This window comes from Mytilus galloprovincialis, chromosome 6 (assembly GCF_965363235.1).
Source record: "Mytilus galloprovincialis chromosome 6, xbMytGall1.hap1.1, whole genome shotgun sequence".
Classification (NCBI taxonomy): Eukaryota; Metazoa; Mollusca; class Bivalvia; order Mytilida; family Mytilidae; genus Mytilus; species Mytilus galloprovincialis.
This window is the reverse complement of record NC_134843.1, coordinates 64,886,720-64,906,490: the sequence shown is the minus strand read 5'-3', so window position 1 is coordinate 64,906,490 and position 19,771 is coordinate 64,886,720. Positions and strand designations below refer to the sequence as shown.

Genomic DNA, 19,771 nt, shown 5'->3' with positions numbered 1-19,771 from the left:
AATATGTCAAAAATCTGTATATTTGATACAGTTTAACATTAAATTGTGCGTTTTACTCTTAACAGACGTATAACCAACCCGATTAACAGACCAATCTCCCATATAGCCGCATACTCAATATAGATTAACCGACCAATCTCTCGGTTAGCCGAGTGTCGGCCGTGTATATATGACATTATTGTCATACATTATTTTGGATTTTTTTTTATATACTATAGAATAATTTATTTTCGTGGATACCAATTTTCGTGGAATGAAGAAAAATTAGGTAAAATAGGACATTTATAATTCGTAGTACATAGGAATTTTCGGGCCCCGGGTAATCACGAAATCCTCGAAAATTGGTAACCAACGAATAATAATGAGTTCACAGTATCTCAAATTAAAAACTGTTTATAAAACAAATTCTTAATTTCAAAATGCAGCATTTTCCAGTGTTTTTCTTGATGCAGGTAAACCAATGAGATCCGATCCGGTTTTTTTTTCACGGTCACAAACCAATTAATATAACTGTTAGAAGAGGAACAATAATTTGTGGTACAGAAATTGACCGGACCGCAACTCGTAAGGGTCAAACTTTGTCGCACAAAGCGCATGCTCGGCTTGAGTTATAGCGGAAATATACGCAGCATGCTCTTTTGCCTCAGGTGTTTTTGAGCCTTTCAATCTAAGGTCGTGACTAGCATTATCTAATGTTTTATACTGGTGATACGTTTTGCCTCTCGATATATGGGTCATTTTCAAAAAATGTCGAATTTTCAGTACACCCATGCTAAATTTTTTATTTCTAATGGAAATTTCAGTTGTAATGGTTTAAATGAAAGCTTGTCGTATTTGTGATTCAGAACATTAATAATAAACACACCTTACATCTATTTTGATAAGATTAAACTGCATTTAAGTCCGATTTTGGGGGTATTTGTGTGCGTACATTGTCAGAAAAACACATTTCAAATGATTTTTTTCCGATTTTTTGATCGCCTTGATATCTGCAAAAGGGACTTTTTAAGAACGTTAATTATAATTCTAACGAAAAATCGTAGCTTCTTTATCATTGTATGTAACAGATTATCTACAAACTAAATTCAATCAACGTACAGGAGGTTCATGTCTATCCTGTTACCGCTACTTAAATCAGTCGTTAAATTATTCTCCCTATAAATATTGAATCAGTCAGTGTTGATTTAAAAAATGCAAAGTTATCTTCACATTTAAAACGCCTCGTTTCTTGAACGACAGCGTAGAGAAAAGAAATTTCGAGACATTTAGTAAAAAAAATAGAGCGTACTTTTTTTCATGTCTATGCTGTTACCACCCATTTAGATTAATTACACTAATAGTATGGTTGTAAAAAGTGCAATAACGTGTTGGAAACCAAATTCACAATAGAAAACCATGATCACTTCACCAAAGGGAGTAGTTATTTCACAACAGCAATCAAAAACGAAGAAATTTGTCTATCCTGTTATGGCTATCCTTTTACTATGGTTGCTATGGTTACAGTAACAGGATAGACAATTATAGACAAAAACGTCGTTAATTTTTTTATCTTAACATGTAGGTGGAAAACGAATGAAATATTTCATTGTTTAAACTCATCTTAAGGTTATAACGTCTTAATCTTCCCAATTAAGCATTTGCAGGTACAATACTGATATCGGTAACAGGGTAGACAAAAAGATAACAGGATAGACTTTTATATAGTGATATATCAGAAACGTACGTTCCTGTTACCAACGAAATAAAGAGAAAAGTAAATTAACTTATGAGGGATTTACTTGATGTTGGGTTTATTTGAAAGGGTGAAAAAAGGCCGAACAATATAAATTGCCATCTTAGACTTGCATTACTGGTGGTAATTTTTACAACCTTTGAAAACCAATTTTAGAGCCATTTTTCAGTACAACCTAGAAAATTGGCAAATAATCTCTAATTTTACAGAATGAATATATATAGAAGTTTATTCTCTTGAAAACCATCTAATTGGTAACGTAAAACAAGCTTAACATTTTATCTAAACCTTTTCTTAATAACCCAAAATTTCTTTTGAAAATGGTAACAGGATAGACAAAATATTGTACCACCGATCAAAAAATGTTTCAAGATATTCTTGTATGACATCATTAGGATTGCATCTTTTAATATGTTGTTCTTAAAGTACTGTTTGTTTTGATTTGCTTATGTAGAGGGTTGTTTGAATAAGTAACTTTTAATAAATTTTTCAATTTCAAAATTCGACATTTTTTGAAAATGACCCATATACGTCTAGCATCTAATGGGTTTGGAAATCCGGGATGGCTAATTCTGATCACAACAGTATATGCAACTTCTAACTGTGCGTTGGCTGGTTCTCCACGCGCTTTACCAATCACAACCCGTCCAACCTTTTTCTTGTAAGCAGTACAGCTGAAATTTATATTATTTTTTGCATTAAGTGATGAAATGTGTATTGCTACTTTTAAATGTCGTAACAACAGTCCCGTCCTCTTTCCACAAATGTGACCTTTCGAATAAGCGTTTCACCGAGTTTGTAATCAGGGGCGGATCCAGGATTTTTGAAAGAGGGGGCGTAGTTTTAAAAAAATTTTGGGCCCTTTTTAGGAGTAGAAACATAAAATAAGTGAAATATGCACTTTTTAAACGGTTCCTGGCGTAGGGCTTGGATATATTGTAGTTGCTGTTAAGGTGTAAGGGTTGGACATTTTCGATGCTATATTCTCCCTATTAAGTGTCTATCATAAAATGATAGTATGGATCCAAAGCTATGTACTGATACATTTAATGTGGGATTTATCAGTAAAACAGAGACATGGAAAATTCTCGCACGTATGTTGTAAGTTAGAATAACCTCACAGATTTCTTGTTGTAAACAAGATATACGTTGGGCTATTCGATTGAATTTGAAATACGACCGACACGAGTTAAAAAAACAAACTAGCAATTTTTATCCAAATGATTGGTTGATATATTTCACCAACAACATTAAGGGAAGTAAAGGGTTCCAAATCAACCAAAGGCTAAGAATGAGTCTGAAATGACAATGAATTTATGAATGACGGCCGACAAATGGAGACATAAAGGCCACACCCAGCAGGCAGGTTGCAGTCTGGTCTTGAAAAAAAGTATTCCATATATATCAGTTCTGCGAAACAGACATTCCGGTCAGACATGATAACCCCTGCCATAAAAAAATATGCCCGCTTTTATTCATCATGTTCATTTAATGCTAAATAATTCTGTTGGGAATTTTCGTTTCTTATAGCAAAAAAATGGACAAGATTTTTGTTTTGCGTCCATAATTTTTGTTTTAGGCAAAAATCAGTCATTTTTTTCTCTCTCAAATATCTAAGACTGTCTCCTCAATTCGAATGGTTCGTACATACGACTTTAAATCTATATAGAGCTTATACTGACTGGGGATCATTATTCAGCTATTTTATTTAAAATAAGCTGGGGCGTTTGAGGTTAAACATGTTTCCGTAGTTAGATAATATTGCTGTGGAATTTTTTTTCTCATAAAATTGTAATAGTCTATAGAGCATTACTTTCTGTTTGGTGGAATAGTGAAAAAAGAAGTCAATATGTTCTTTCTAAATCCTCTGTCGCTTTGAAGGAGTCATGATTGTCATCCTCAGCCTACGCAATGTGTTACTTTTCATCAAAAATTGAATAATTGGGGTTCTTTGATATGCCGAATCTAACTGTGTATGTAGATTCTTAATTTTTGGTCCCGTTTTCAAATTGGTCTACATTAAGGTCCAAAGGGTCCAAAATTAAACTTAGTTCGATTTTAACAAAAATTGAATCCTTGGGGTTCATTGATATGCTGAATCTAAAAATTTACTTAGATTTTTGATTATTGGCCCAGTTTTCAAGTTGGTCCAAATCGGGTTCCAAAATTAAACTTTGTTTGATTTCATCAAAAATTGAATAAATGGGGTTCTTTGATATGCCAAATCTAACTGTGTATGTAGATTCTTAATTTTTGGTCCCGTTTTCAAATTGGTCTGTAAACACTGGACACTTTTAATTTACAAAACACTCATTTGGAAATCCGCCGCCGCCTCAAACAAGAGCTACAATATCATGTATATAACCAAAATGTGCGGAATTACATGGGATTCAATAAAAATCATTGGTTTTATACTGTTACTTTCATATTTATTTTGCAATTTGAATTATAAAAACATGGGATTTTCAATATCCCATGGGACAGGGCAAAATCCCATGGGATTTACCATTATCCCATGGGATTTTGGTTAAATCCCATGGGATTTTTTTTGGTCCCATGGGATTATTGTAGTCCCATGGGATATTTGTTGTCCCATGGGACAAAAAAAATCCCATGGGACTATAATTATCCCATGGGATTTTTAATATCCCATGGGACAAAATAAAATCCTATGGGATTAAAATTATAAATATATATATATAAATATAAAGTTATGTGTATGTTACAATGAATGCTGTTTGGTAGTAAAATGTTTTAAATGTATACAAGTTTTTTTTATATTTTTTATATATACATATATATAATTTTTTTTAAATTTTGTCACAGATTATTCTTATTTTGGAATGTATAATAATAATATTTTAGTCAAAGAATAAAGTTCTTTCACTGAAACAAAATGATGAAATTTCTAAATAAATGAAAAAATATTGTTTTGAAATCTTTGTCTTGTTTATTCTATTATGAAAAATAGAACTGAAAAAATATTTCATATTCTGACTGAATAGTTCACTCTTTTCATGAGGTAAGATTTTCTTTGTTATAGGTTCATTGCAATACTTGTATAGGCAAACGATTTGAATTATATATAACTTTGTGGTGTACATAATAGTATGCTTATATTTGCAAATTTATAATATAAACACTTTTTGTTAAAGTTTTTGCTTTCTTTATTCACAACTTGCTATGTACAATTATTCAGTCCACTATATAAGAGTCAAGTCAATAAATAATTTCATTCACTAGAATATTCCTGCAATTCTTAGACAAAACATTTTTTCAATCTGTTCTTCAAAGATCTTCCTCTGTACATCTTTATTGAATGGAGAGATTCAAATGAGAAGACAAAGCAAGTTTATTTGGACAACAACATTCTAATATCTTGTTCATTCGTTCCATCTTTCAATTGATAATTACATTGTTGTATTTATATGATCAAGTTCTTGTGCATCAATGATCGTGATGATATGACTCCTTTTTGTTTATAGTCATCATGTTGAAATTTCCTCTTTCAAATAAATGTAGGAAAAAACATGTTCCATTTCAAATTAATAAAAAAGTCGCACTATGGAGAAAAATATCAGCTTTAAGTTTTCCGTTCAGTATTGATCTGTGAATGATGACCATGAAAATCCAGATTTCTGACCTACAAATACACAAACTCAAAAATTATCAGTGAAGAGATCAATAAAATGGCTATTTTATCATGTTTATGATTAATATGATAAACTTTCACTTAAATATTCAAGTACTAAATTACAGAAATCGCTTAAATTTTATAATAGTTTAGTTAAAGTACAGCTTATTTAAAATTATAATAAAAAATATAGGCCACCGTTGAGTTAAATAAGATATTACATTTTTAATGCCAAAAAATGGCATTTTTGCACCAAAGGGAGATAATTTGGAGCTTTTTCAATGATATATGCATTTTAAAAGTCATCTGGGGCCAAACCGAATTGATTGTTTTGAATGATTTGGTGTACCATATGATAAAGATATAAATAAATTGAGTTATGAAAAAAAAATATTAAAACATTTTTCTGAAATTGTTATACCCTAGAGCCTCCTTAAATGTCATTTGATCTCTATTGGAGAAATGTCTCATTGGAAATCAGACTGCTAAGTGTTTCTTTTTTTTATATCAACCCAGCCATATTATACCTGTCTAATATCAGGAGCTTGTACATAGTTCAGTGGTTGATGTTGGTTCATACCCGTCATTTTTATTTTTCATAATTTTTTGTTTTTATAAATTAGTCTGGTATATTTGACGTTTGAATTGATGCTCTGTTTCAAATTTGGTTAGTGTTGACTTTTATAGATTACTATAACATGTATAGGGTATGGGTTTTCTCATTACTTACAGGTCATCAATGGCCTCTAATAAGTAATTACAATGCTTACATCCACTAAATTGAACTCTGATGGATAGTTTTATCTTTAATCATACCACATCTTATTTTAATAAATATTTAATTATTATTCAAGGACAAAATTTTTTATAACAGTGGACTTACCATTTAGGCTTTGTAGACCTCTGTAAATCTTATTTTGTTGATAATTTCTTCTGTTTATAGTTTCCCCTTTATCTTTCATGTTCTTGCCCTACACATAAAAGGGTAAACATCATTTAATGACAAAAATAACTACTACATGTATTACATAATTAGTAGGCAACTAAAAATTTTGTCTTATTTGTATATAACATCAACTTACTCATCATTCTTGCTGTTCAATATCATGAATATTATCATTATTCTATGAATATGAGGTCACAGTAAAATTAACCTTGGCAGGCCGACATCTTTTTTTATTTGATACCTTGTAGTCATTCCATACAACAAGTAGACCTATGCTTAAAAAATCTAAGGCCAAAATTAAAAATATGTTTGTTTCCCCTCCCCCACACGGGTCAAAAATAAGCGCCCGGGTCAAAAAATTATTTTCCACAAAAAAATCGAAATTATTTTTTTCCTGAAAATAATTTGTTTCCATTTTTGGAAAGTGCTTGAAAGCAGAAGGATTGATAATCTAAATAAATATACTCAAATTGAGCACAAACAACTGATAAGTGGCCTGGACTGGACAAGTCAAACCATTCATGTGACCATGCTATGACAATCACATCCAGTTAAAAAAAACTAGAGGCTCTCAAGAGCCTGTGTCGCTCACCTGTTAATGTGTTTACTGATGTCGGCCATCTTCGTTGGTAGGCGGGGTCATTAGACACTTTTTTTTTTAAATAGATACCCTAGTATTATGATTGTGGCCAAGTTTGGTTAAATTTGGCCAAGTAGTTTTAGAAATGATTTTTATACAAGTTACAAAAATGACGAAAAGATGTTCAATAGTGACTATAAAGGGCAATAACTCCTTAAGGGGTCCTCTAACAATTTTGATCATGCTGACTTATTTGTAGATCTTACTTTGCTGAACATTATTGCTGTCTACAGTTTATCTCTATCTATAATAGTATTCAAGATAATAACCAAAAACTGCAAAATTACCTTAAAATCACCAATTTTAGGGCAGCAACCCAACAACAGGTTGTCCAATTCAACTGAAAATTTGTGAGGGGATATATCTTATTCTGATGGACATTTAAATCTTGAAAGATTTGCCCTAAATGTCTTAGTTTCAAAGATATAAAGCAAAACCTGCATTTTACCACTATGTTCTAATTTTAGCCGTGTCGGCCATTTTGTTTGGTAGGCTGGGTCAGCGGACACATTTTTTAAACTACAAACCACAATGATAATTGTGGCCAAGTTTGGTTAAATTTGGCAAAGTAGTTTCAGAGAAGAAGATTTTTAAAAAAGTTACAAAAAATGATGAAAAGTTGTTAAAAATTTACTATAAAGGGCAATAACTCCTTAAGGGGTCGACTGACAATTTTGGTCATGTTGACTTATTTGTAGGTCTTACTTTGCTGAACATTATTGCTTTTACAGTTTATCTCTATCTATAATAGTATTCAAGATAATAACCAAAAACTGCAAAATTTCCTTAAAATAACCATTTCACAGGCAGCAACCCATCAACAGGTTGTCCGATTCGTCTGAAAATTTCAAGGCAGATAGATCTTAACCTGATCAACAATTTTACCCCGTGTCAGATTTGCTCAAAATGCTTTGGTTTTTGAGTTATAAGCCAAAAACTGCATTTTACCCCTATGTTCTATTTTTAGCCATGGCGGCCATCTTGGTTGGTTTGACAGGTCACGCCACACATTTTTTAAACTAGATACCCCAAGGATGATTGTGGCCAAGTTTGGTAGAATTTGGCAAAGTAGTTTCAGAGGAGAAGATTTTTGTAAAAGTTTACGGACGACGGACGCATGACGACAGACGACGAACGCCAAGTGATGAGAAAAGCTCACTTGACCTTTCAGGTCAGGTGAGCTAAAAAAAACCTGCCTTCCTGGTCTGTTTACAAAGGGTAGACCCAGGGGAGGGGAAACAGACATTCTTTTAAATGTGGCCTGATAAAATGACAAAACCAAGAAAACTTATCATTGACCAAAGAACAATAAAATGCGGTCATGGTTTATATATGAATCTGCCATTCAGACATGCACACCTTACAATTGTTTCATATCTACCAAATATAATCTACCTGTAACTTTAAACATATGATAAACTGACAAAACAATGCAGTGTTTCATTGACCAATGAACCATGCATGAAAATGAGGTCAAGTTCATATAAAATATGACAGACAGCTAAGTGCATCTTACAATTATTTCATTCACTAAATAAAGTGGCCTCATTGCTTACAGTATCCGGAAAATAGACCAAACCACAAAAACTAAATATTTTCAAAGTTCCTTATACCCTGCCAATTTGTTATGGTTGTGCCTGTTCCAAGTCAGGATCCGATAATTCAGTGATTGTCGTTTGTTTATGTGTAACATATCTGTTTTTCAATTTTTTTGTACATAAATTAGGTTGTTAGTTTTCAACTTTCAACTTGGCTAACATGTGTAAAATCATACAAGTGTTGGGAAAACAGGAAGTTGTCGAGTGATGAATCTGAAAATGCATCACACGGTATAGCTGACTTATTTAACCCTGAAACCAAATTTCAGAAATCCTTCTATTGTAGACTTCCTAAGGAAAATGGGACGAAAAATATTCATCGGACGGACTGACTGACGCAAGGATGGATGGACAGACAGGGGTAAAACAGTATACCCCCCCTTTTTTTGAAGTGGGGGCATAATTTTAATACGGGGCTATAAAAACCCATGCAAGATGTCAAAACAAAAAGAAGTAACCTAATTCTTACTTGTTAGGGGCTATTTATTTATTGTCGGTTATACATATAACAATACAACATATTAAAGGTCTGTAGAGCTTTTATCCGACATACATATATGACAAGCACAATACATTTGTACATGAAACATAAAGCTCATCACTGAGATAGTAGTCTCAGATAGAGGGAGGCGGGGTCAACCAAACTCCCCTATTCAATCTGAATGCAGGACAGAAAGTCACAGTCAAAAAGTCTCACACTGTCACAGGACAAAAAGTCACAATTTAGTTTTGAGATTATTTTTCTTTGAACAAGAAAACACTCTTTTTGTATTTTTCTTGAAGTTTTATACATGAACATGATGTAGCAACTTTAAATTAAAATTTATTAAAAACAAATAAATCAGTGCACTAGGTTTGCGCACATTACCATTACATTTGCGCACAAAAATCATTACGTTTGTGTGCAGCTTTTGATTACATTTGCATGCATTTTTTAACATGTAAATATAAAAAAAAAAGATATAGTATGATTGCCTTTTACAGCTGACAGTGGCGTAGCTAGGCCATTTTTAAGTGTACGCCCGAACCTCGGCAAGGGGTCTGATGGCCCCATCGTGTCCAGGTCATAGTGTAAAGCAAAATTATATCCGGGTGAAATTTGATCCGGAGGAAAAAATGTCACAGTAGTTGTTGTGATTTTTTTATCCGGAGGAAGCTATTTCCCTGTGATATTTTATCCTTAGCCGTGAAATTCTATCTGGGTAGTTAACTTATTGAATAGTTATTAGAAAAAAATTATCCTTTAAAAATACAATGAAATAATAATAGTGTATTTGAAATAAAGCGAAATTGTTAAAAAATATATATTATAATGGGAAATAATTTCACAAATTATCCTTGAAAAAATTTCCTGAAATACAAAAAAATGTATTCAAGTCAATATCATCCTTTTAAAAAGAAAATTATCATGAAACATAGGGAAGAAAATCAGAAGTAATTTCAAAGATCGTAATTGTGAAAATAATATCATGATTAAATAAGGTTAGTGAAATTCATGTAAAAGTGAGTTGTTTTCAGATTTCAGTACAAATATAAATTTAAAAGTAAGGTAGAAATATAGTTGCATATTGCTACTGTTAACAGTAATAGAAGAATTTGATTATGATGATATTTTTAACTATATAAATAGTTTTGTCTGGGGACAGAGATGTAGTTGTTGATTATATGGAAATCAGATAAATCATAGCATAACAATATATTGGAACAATAACATGTTTAACAGCTGGATAGTTTTTACCTGTGAAATGTTATCTGTCTTATTAAATCAAGTTGTAAGTCATCTTTTTATATAAATGAATATATAAAAAATAAGATTCAAATAAAAATTTCGCTATAAAATAGATTCAGAAATATATTATATTAATGTCTTTAAAATATAAATTCCTCATAATTACCTCCCTTTGATAAATTATGCAAATTTAGTCTACCTTTGTGAAACATTTTATAATTATAGTCACGTATAAATTGATTGTGAGTAACTTACATAGTAGTTAATGGGACTCTATTTCACACGGTTCTGTGAAATATAGTACGGCAAATATATACCGGTACATACTATCCGCATAACACAGATAGATTTTCACTCCTCTGGAAAAAATCAACCTGTGAAATACCATGCCTGGAAAAAAATTACCGGGAAAAATTATCCTCAGGATTAAATATCACAGAGGAAGAAATAAACCATTACATGAGCACCTGTTGGTAGTGGGTTCGAGGGGCAAAGCCCCTCTGAAGTGAACGAGTTGTCAAGAATGAGATACCATTTCTGTCAATAAAATTAAAACTCACAAATAGCAACATACTTTAGAGTCTATTTTGTTTATCTTTTATGTTTTATTTAATTTATTCATTGTGTTGATTTGGTTTTAGAGAAAATGTCCCGTGAAACCAGTTACTCTAAATATGTTTAAAAGGAGCCATGGGGTAAAGCAATCACTCAATCAAGACCCCTTTTCATGTGCAAATTTCGTTAATGATCTTCTTCTGCCAAAGTTTCATGACAATCTATGAAGGTTTAAAAAATTATCATTTAAAGTATTAAACAGATCGTCTGATAGTTGCGAAAAGATAAGTCCGTAAACTGAAAACAAAACAAAAACACTTTTAAAATTTTGGTTCAGACATTAATCATAAGAAAGCTTCTGTTGAGTTTCATAAAATTCGATGAAGGTTGGACAATGTAATTGATGTGTAGCAAAAAACCCTAGACTGTATCTACTTGTTAACTGCAAAAAGAAATTCCTTTCATCAGTAAATACGGTAAAATTAAATATATATCCAACTGTCGTAAAATTTCATGAATAGTTGACAGTCATTGATATCTAAAAAAAACTTTTCACAACATGCTGAACCAAGATGTTGACGCATGCCGACGGAATTTAGGATTGCTGTGTCTCGCTTTCGAGACTAAAAAGTTGCAGACTCGACAAAAATGCAAATCTCAACAGGTAATGAATAGCTTTAAACAAAGGGAAAGTAATTAGAATTTACAGTAGATTCAGACTTTGACAGAAAATGAACAAATGAATAATACGATACCTTTTGATTGAAAAGTAAATTTCGTCACTTTTATTTGCAATTATAGAAGCCACTGAAGAAAGATATGCAAGGCTTATAATATGACTTTAACCAGTTCTTCTTATTGTATTGAGATGAAAATATTCTTTTTACCAAAATTCAAGTGTACGCCCGGGCGTTTTGACGTAAACGTAGCTACGCGCCTGGCTGACTATGCGGTATGGGCTTTACCTCGGGCTTTGCTCATTGTTGAAGGCTGTTTGGTGACCTATGGTTGTTAATGTCTGCGTCATTTTGGTCTCTTGTGGACAGTTGTCTCATTGGCAATCATACCACATCTTCTTTTTTATATTATGAACAATTTCCTAAAATTAAAAATGAATATATGTAATAAAAAGAAGATATTTCAAAATCTTTTTTCATTTATATTCAATCAATTGTCAACAAATTGTTTGTGACTTTTTGTCCTATCAACTTTGTTACTTTATGCCTGAGTTTGACATGTGTTTGACTTTTTGTCCTGTGACTTTTTGTCGGAATGTCCTGTGACTTTCTGTTCGTTTACCTTCCATCTAAATCAGTGAACTGAATAATTGTTTTTTGCAGAAGTCCGGGGAGTGTTAAAAAATCACATGTGCAAGTTGAGAGTCAACACTTACACAAGGACTACACAATACTTTTTCAGAATGTCAGCAAAAAAAGAATCACTGGTGACAGGGGAGTGTAACCGATGAATTGATCCTGAATCAGATAAGATTTTCCCGATACGTCTAAACACCGCTGGACCTCCTGGGTGCACACATGCAGGACATACAAAGTGCACTCATGGCAGACCCTATATAGTCGCCGTCGTATCTGCACACATGATGGATGTATATATTCGTTATAGATCGTCATACACTTCTCATTTTAGAGTTAAATTTGCAAGCAACCTCTTAAGATTTTAAAATAATAATGCTAATATTATTTCCCCCAATTTTCGCAATTTTTTCGCCATATAAAATATTTAGGCGACTGTGCTTTTAGTGAATATAAACGATTACGAGGCCTCACGAATAAATATAAATATGAAATATACTGGAACATCGATTAGCATAGATCGAGCAGCAGAGTAAACTTCCACATAAATCTCGAAGTTATTTACGCCGGATAATATAGACTGTGCTCCTGAATAAAGTTGTCAAATACATTAATTTGTGTTTTTTACTTCTACAAGAAATTTGATTCAAATGCTAATTACGCACCATTTGCTGAGCAGAAAATCATTCTAAGCCAGGAACCGTCTATACTAACTGATAACAGTAAGAATAGAAAGTCTCTGTAAAAAGGCAGTCAATCCTAACAGAACTGTATTAACTTAATGATACATGTACATCAAGTTCCAGCACCTCACCAAGCACCCTTGCCTTGCATACTGAGATGGCAAACTGGTGTGTGTCAGTATTGTAATATAAAACTGCGTAGGTTCATATCGTTTGATTCAACGTTTGTTTGGTTATTTTTTAAGGATCGTTGTAAAATTATATCTAAATCTTTGTTAAAATACGATTTTAAATTGTTCAATTCTTTCTATTTCATAATTTTGTCAAAGTCTACTTTTTAAAGTTTTAAATTTTACAGAAAAATTAATATTCCATTTTGATTTGAAGAAAATCTTTTTGAACTGTCATGACATGGTGTTGCCGCAAAGCTGATTACAGGTAACTATAACATACAGTAATTTTCCATTTCGACAGTGCGTGTATTCTCGGGTGTGTATAACGTATAGTTTTCTAGAGAACATCCTGTCTACGTGTAATACAGATTGATGACATTATACAACATTTCTTTGGTTAAATGTGATAAGGTATATGTGTCCATTCCCTATTTCAACACCACTAATTTTTCGAAGAAAAAAAATCCAAAAAAAAAATTATATGAAATTAAGAAGAAAAGTAGCAAATATAAACTTCAGTAATTGCGCATGGAGTAAACATAATTCCAATATTGCATGAACAAATCCGTGAGAAAACGTATATATACATGTATGAATAAAGATGTGTTTTAAAAGACCTATTGGCATTATTTCACACTAGGACCTAAGATAACTAGAACTAAGCAATGGTTGATCCAGAAATTTTCATAAGAGGGGACTCATTGACTGCCTTAGAGTGTTCACGTCCAGTCATGCTTCCGTGATTCCCTATATAATCTACCATTTGTTTCCAAAGATTTAGGAGGGGGGCTGGTACACACATATATATATAAATATACCTCTGCGGCGGAGCCAGCCATTTGAAAAGGAGGGGGGTCTCAACCCAGGACAAAAGGGGAGGGGGTGGTTCCAACCATATGTCCCCATTCAAATGCATTGATCGTTCAAAAAAAGGGGAGGTTCCAACCCCCGAAACCCTCCCCCTGGATCCGCCACTGATACCTAGTATGCATATAATTAAGAACAGCTTTGAATATATGCATATAAAATAATGGTACGTTTAAAAACCGTTCAGGATCTCCAGGTTGCACACAGGACATTAAGTAACTTAGGACATATATATATAATAGTAAGAGTTCAGGGTATACATTCGATAACTAACATATTTTATAATTTTGTTATTTTTGTTTTGATAAAATCAGAGACTTATAATACATGTATTGAGACATATATAATATATGTGTCTCTGAAAAAAATCAAACCATCTTTAAAGAAGTTATTTCAGTTTGAATCGACTGTCTTTTGCATTAGAATTCCAAAACGTTAATGTTATTTACAAATGCCAATTTTATTTCCGAAATAATAATTAAAGACGTTTAGAAATAACAAATTTTCACAGTTGGGAAATTTTCAATTCAAGTTATTTCATTTTGAAAACGTTGAGAAATATAGATCTTATTATATGTTAAATGTGGGCCGCTTGGAGATCAACTTGTGAAACCCTGCATAATTAGGGTTTGTCTACTTTCGTCTTTTTATATTGCCAAACATTCTATAATCAAGGATTTGTACAAGGCCTTGTTATAATGAATATTATCGCCAATATCACCATAATTAAATAAAGAACAGATACAATATTCGCCTAAAGAGTTTGCCATCTAACAATTCAAAATGAAATGTTGAGTCGAAACTGAGGTACCAAATCTATAAAAAGAATCACTATTTTAGTCGAAATTAAACTGTATATATTCTTTTTTTCAAAACTCCTGAAATAATTTAACATTATCTATAGAGAGCTTACATATGCAAATCTGTTTAGAAGTATGTGAGCGTAAATAAAATTTGTTCAGTATTACCCCCCCCCTTTTTCCTTCTATAAAATTTAATTGTAAACGATTTTCGTTCTTAATTTGTGTTTGCTCATTAACTGGGGTTCATGCTGTCAAAAAACAAAAATGTCTCCTTGTGTAAAAGTTATTGATAAAAAAAAAATTGAAGCTTCCAGAAGAATAACGGTACGTCTAAACACTGCTTGAAGGACCTCCTGATTGCACTCATGACATACGAAATGCACTCTAAATGGTGAAAAAGGACAAATAATATATCTCTTCTTAAATTATTTATACTTTCATGTATGGATTTGATCTCAATTATATTTTGTTTGAAGGAAGTCCCACATTCAATGAAAGTGCTAGTGCGGTGACAACATGTTATGACAGTGTAGACTGACAGACAGACAGATGGACCAAAAACAGTGAACGGTTATACCCCCTGAAACTTGGTTTTGTAGGTTATTAAACTATTGTTTTACTAGAGACACACAAATATGACTTCACCATGACATGTTTGATTAGTACATGTACACTTATATACACAAATGAACAAAAATGTTATATATAATTATATTTTCTGATTTTCAGTTGGATTACGAGACACCAAAGTGGGGAAAATATTTCAAGTAACTGATGACACCAAAACCAGGAAACTACCACAGCATGATTTTGGTACTCCGGAAGTTTACCAGACTCCAAGTTCTTTTAGGTTTATGACATGGAAAACTGAAACAATCCAAAGTAAGTTGTTGGATATAATGTGTTCAGGTCCGTCTGTCTGTCCCTATGTTGCACAACGTTAACTTACATTTACATGTGTAAGTTTATTCTCCATGAGGCAAGTGTGCTATAATGATGAAAATTGATACACATACATGTTATTAAGCATCAGGGTATGAACAATAAATAAATACATAATAAAATTGGACATCCAAATCACGATTAAATGGTCACAGAAAAAGGGGGTGTTATTCAATGTTTTATTATCCTGTTGCCAAAGAAGCTGCGTGAGCAACTCCCCAGTTCTTTTTTTTCATGTCATCATGTGATATTTGCCGTTTATTTTTTCCAGATGAAGAAAAGCTTATCAAGAACAGTGACAGTAGTCAAGTAATTGTACGGCCAAAATATTATGTTGGAAGTACTGGATGTGTTTGGGCTAGTGACATGTTAAGGCTGCGTTATGAGCAACCAGACATATATGAAATGACGGGTACCAATGAATCAAAATCTTATTCAAAACAAGAAAGAGCATTTTGCGCCAAAGTCCGAGACAACATATTTTATTACTTGGATAGCACTACAGAAGATGATCTTGCATCTCTACAGAAGGGCCAAAACCAATTTGTACTATATGAAATTGAAAGACTTTCACATTTTCAAAAACGACTGAACTTAGCCATGGAAGATTGGAAAGACACAGAAAATGTGAAAGTAGCAGAAAAGATATCTGAGATCTTAACATACATAAATACTGTCTTAGAACATTTACAGTCTGATGATATGGACCAAACGCTCGTTAGCTTGAATTTTTTGACAGAACAATGCCAACATGTAATGCAAACAATTGATTTACTCTGCCTTCCTGAAGTAAAACCAATAATTTGCGAATACACAGATGCAGGTCCTGGTGTTGGTATAAGTAACACTGCTGTTCGATTTCGCTTTGCAGAGATGTGTCGAATTCAGAATTCAGTAAGAAGGGCACGGATCCATAGAGCAAGTGGTGATTCGGCCCAGAACGAAGCTGAGCGAACCAATAGTTCAATAGGTAGTACATATTATATATTAAAAAGAACCATAACCAGTCAACATTTATATATGACGTGGCATCACATCATATTTTACATGCTTTACCATTCCTAGCATATGCAAGTGCAAGTTTACTAGTTGCATAACATCATGCTTGTACTGAACATCTGTGTGAAAACTGACACAGAAAACAACACTTGCAAAGCTTGCACAAAAGTTTTACTGATATCAAGGGTTTGCAACTCCTTTTTTCAGGTAAATGGGACAATAAATATACATGTATATAGCTAATAACACATGCATCTATATAGTATACCCCTTGAAATTTGATATTTTTGGTTTACATGTACACATGGAATATATACACTTAGTCTTATTAATATTACATATTTTATTAAAACAAGATACATTTGTAACAAACCAATGTTAATCTTGCAAAAATACCATTACAGGTCACATTAAAAAATGGTCATACATGTGATGAAGCACAAAGCAATATTTTTGTTTTATTTATTCCTTTAATAAATCCTTACACATCACCATAAAAGATATATATCTAATTTTAATATTTTGAACTGTAGGCGATTCTCTAGTTGATGGTGCCACTTTGCGATGGGACTATTACAGTCATCGAGATGACATATCTGAGGAGGAGTTGTCAAATTTATCATCTGAAGAACTCCAGAAAAGAAAAGCCAATACCACTGAAAAGAATGCATGGAGAGTAGCAGAAGAAGTATGTGTTAGAATAGATGATGCAAAAGGCCCAGCAGGAGACTTTCTAAAAGCTTATGTCACTGAACGACCAGGTAAATATACATGTATTTTTTGGCTCAATGTGTATCTTCTATGCAGCAGAATGATTTTGATATTTGGTATGCTTTAATGTAATTATTTTATGTTCAGTTGTACTGTGTAATGTCAATAAGCAATTTAATGTTTGATGGAAGTCTTCTGTAATGTTTGTGTATAATCAAAGGTTTAGTTTCCATTAAATGCTTAAATGGGTTGTCTATAACATGCAAGCATAATTTCAAACAGTAAATCACTCATTATATCATCTGTCAACTACAGCATTCAGAATAAATATTTAGTTTGTTTGTCAAGAGAATTTTTAGTATATATTGAGCTAGCACATTTACCAATAATGATCTCATAATACACAAAAGGACATATACCAATTAAAAGTAAAAATATCCACCATTTTCTACATTTGAAAATGCCTGTACCAAGTCAGGAATACGACAGTTCTTGTCCATTCGTTTTTGATGTGTTTTGTTATTTGATTTTGCCATGTGATTATGGACTTTCCAAATTGATTTTCCTCTGAGTTCAGTATTTTTGTGATTTTACTTTTTATAACCATAGTTATTGACTAATACCTCAACAATAATATTTTTTCTTCAGAGGAAAGATTTTTTTCAAATGGGGATTGCTTGAAGAAATATATGGAATGTGGTAAATCTACAAAACATACCATACCTGGTCACGGATATTTCAAGAAAATAACAGATTTCACTGAAAGACATACAGAAAGTGGAGAATTGTACCTTGAATACAGAAAATTTAAATGCAAACAAATATCAGAATCTTGCGAATTTTGTTCCAACTCAACAGTGTGTGATTTGTATGGCTCAAACATAGTCAGTGCTGTTCCTAGACCATATCCAGACTATTCAAAATTACCACATTTTCACTATTTATCACATGTACAAACCCCTGTGAAAGTAGACCAGAAGGACAGAGAACCAGATGATTTTCAACCAAGGGCCAATCTGAAAAAGCTATTTAGTCAAGGTGAGATTGCAAGTGATTATCATGATGCAATTTCTGATTTCAGCAAAAAGTTCATTATTTCTGAAGAAATAGCAAAGAAGTACATCTCGCATATGGAAACCTTGAAACTTGATAGGGAAAAACGGTCTATAGCAACTACCCAAAAGAGACAAAATGAAACAGCCAAAGACTATAATGGGTATAATTGGAATGAAATGTTTGAAAACAATATGATTGATAAACAAACATCTTGCACTTTGGAAAAATATATAAAGCATCACAAACTAGGTCAATTTAAGTACAAACTTGACAAGGTGCAAGCTGTAAAACGCCACATTGCCAAGGAATCAATCATAGAAGTTGACGATGGAAATGATTCAGAAAAGGAAAGTGAAAGTGAGTCTGATGATAGTGATTCTGATTTGATTCTTGAAGCTAATGACACCGATTCAAGTGATGAAAGTGAAGAGGAAAATAATGCCCTACAAAGTGAAATCAGTTTGCACACTTATTCATCGAGATCAAGACGTATCTGTTTGCCAAAAAAATTTCAAGACTACATTACATTATAAAGATATTAAAATGGTCATTTTAAAATTAAGACAATTTAGTCTTCCATTATACATGATTTACCTTATTTGCAGAGTTACCTACATGTACATGTATTTTTTTAATTCAGTAATAAGAATGTATTTGGTGAAGTGCAACAAACTTACATTATGTACATAACATCAACCAACAAAGTAGCAAAAATCATTTGGGGGTCACATCAGGTACATTTTCTGTAAATGGGAAAATTGTTGAAGCAATTTATAACACATACCAAGGCAACCTAGAGAGTTAAACCAAATGCTATTGAGTTTCATGTTTCTCCTGGAGCGTGTTGTTATAATTAATATTTAAAGGTATTGATAATATTCTATATTCAATATTGTCTATTGTCTATTGTACATGTCTATAAGATACATGTAGTTTCATTAATTTTTCAGTTTAACAAACACCAATGTGTGGTTTGATTGCATTATGCAATGTCTTTGTTTTTTTCAATGCTATATTCATAGTATAATTTATGATAATGCCATGCTTGTATGAATTATTTGTGAATCAACAAAATAAAAGTTAAACATGAAACTGTTGCTTTTTATCATATTATAAAGACAACATATGTTAAATGCCTCTATTAAGTATACTTTTATTTACAATACATTGGAAAAGTAGGATAGGACACCAACTTTTTTATTACAAAGTGGGCATAGGACATCATTTTTTTTTCAGTCGGAAAGCCATAGGGTTCTATCTTTTATTAAAAGTTTTTATTTTTTGCACCGGTCCTATGTGACGATAAATTTTGACCGGTCCCTCAGGACCCTTTATAGTCATCGCACACAGGATAGATGCATATATTCTTTATACGCTTCTTATTTTAGAG

At 32.4% G+C, this 19,771-nt stretch overlaps 1 protein-coding gene and 1 long non-coding RNA gene across 2 annotated transcripts; one reads left to right on the top strand and one right to left on the bottom strand.

Moving 5' to 3' along the window:
- Positions 1–4,659: 4,659 nt before the first annotated feature.
- Positions 4,660–12,271, bottom strand: LOC143080108 (uncharacterized). The gene is made up of 3 exons (XR_012979626.1): positions 12,134–12,271; positions 6,250–6,337; positions 4,660–5,375 (listed from the first exon to the last, which is right to left on the bottom strand). It is a non-coding gene; the product is annotated as an uncharacterized LOC143080108 (long non-coding RNA).
- A 3,136-nt stretch (positions 12,272–15,407) lies between these two features.
- LOC143080107 (uncharacterized) lies at positions 15,408–19,468 on the top strand. The gene is made up of 4 exons (XM_076255788.1): positions 15,408–15,555; positions 15,887–16,585; positions 17,148–17,375; positions 17,974–19,468. The coding sequence occupies exons 1-4, from the start codon at positions 15,528–15,530 to the stop codon at positions 18,912–18,914; spliced, it is 1,896 nt and encodes a 631-aa protein (XP_076111903.1). The 5' UTR covers positions 15,408–15,527; the 3' UTR covers positions 18,915–19,468.
- Positions 19,469–19,771: the final 303 nt, after the last annotated feature.

What these genes read in the sequence shown, in the direction of transcription:
- LOC143080107 (XM_076255788.1), top strand. Translation starts at nt 15,528, where the DNA reads ATGACATGGAAAACTGAAACAATCCAAA. An exon ending in GAAAACTGAAACAATCCAAA is followed by an intron (nt 15,556 to 15,886) that starts GTAAGTTGTTGG and finishes TATTTTTTCCAG; the next exon opens with ATGAAGAAAAGCTTATCAAG. An exon ending in TTATGTCACTGAACGACCAG is followed by an intron (nt 17,376 to 17,973) that starts GTAAATATACAT and finishes TTTTTTCTTCAG; the next exon opens with AGGAAAGATTTTTTTCAAAT.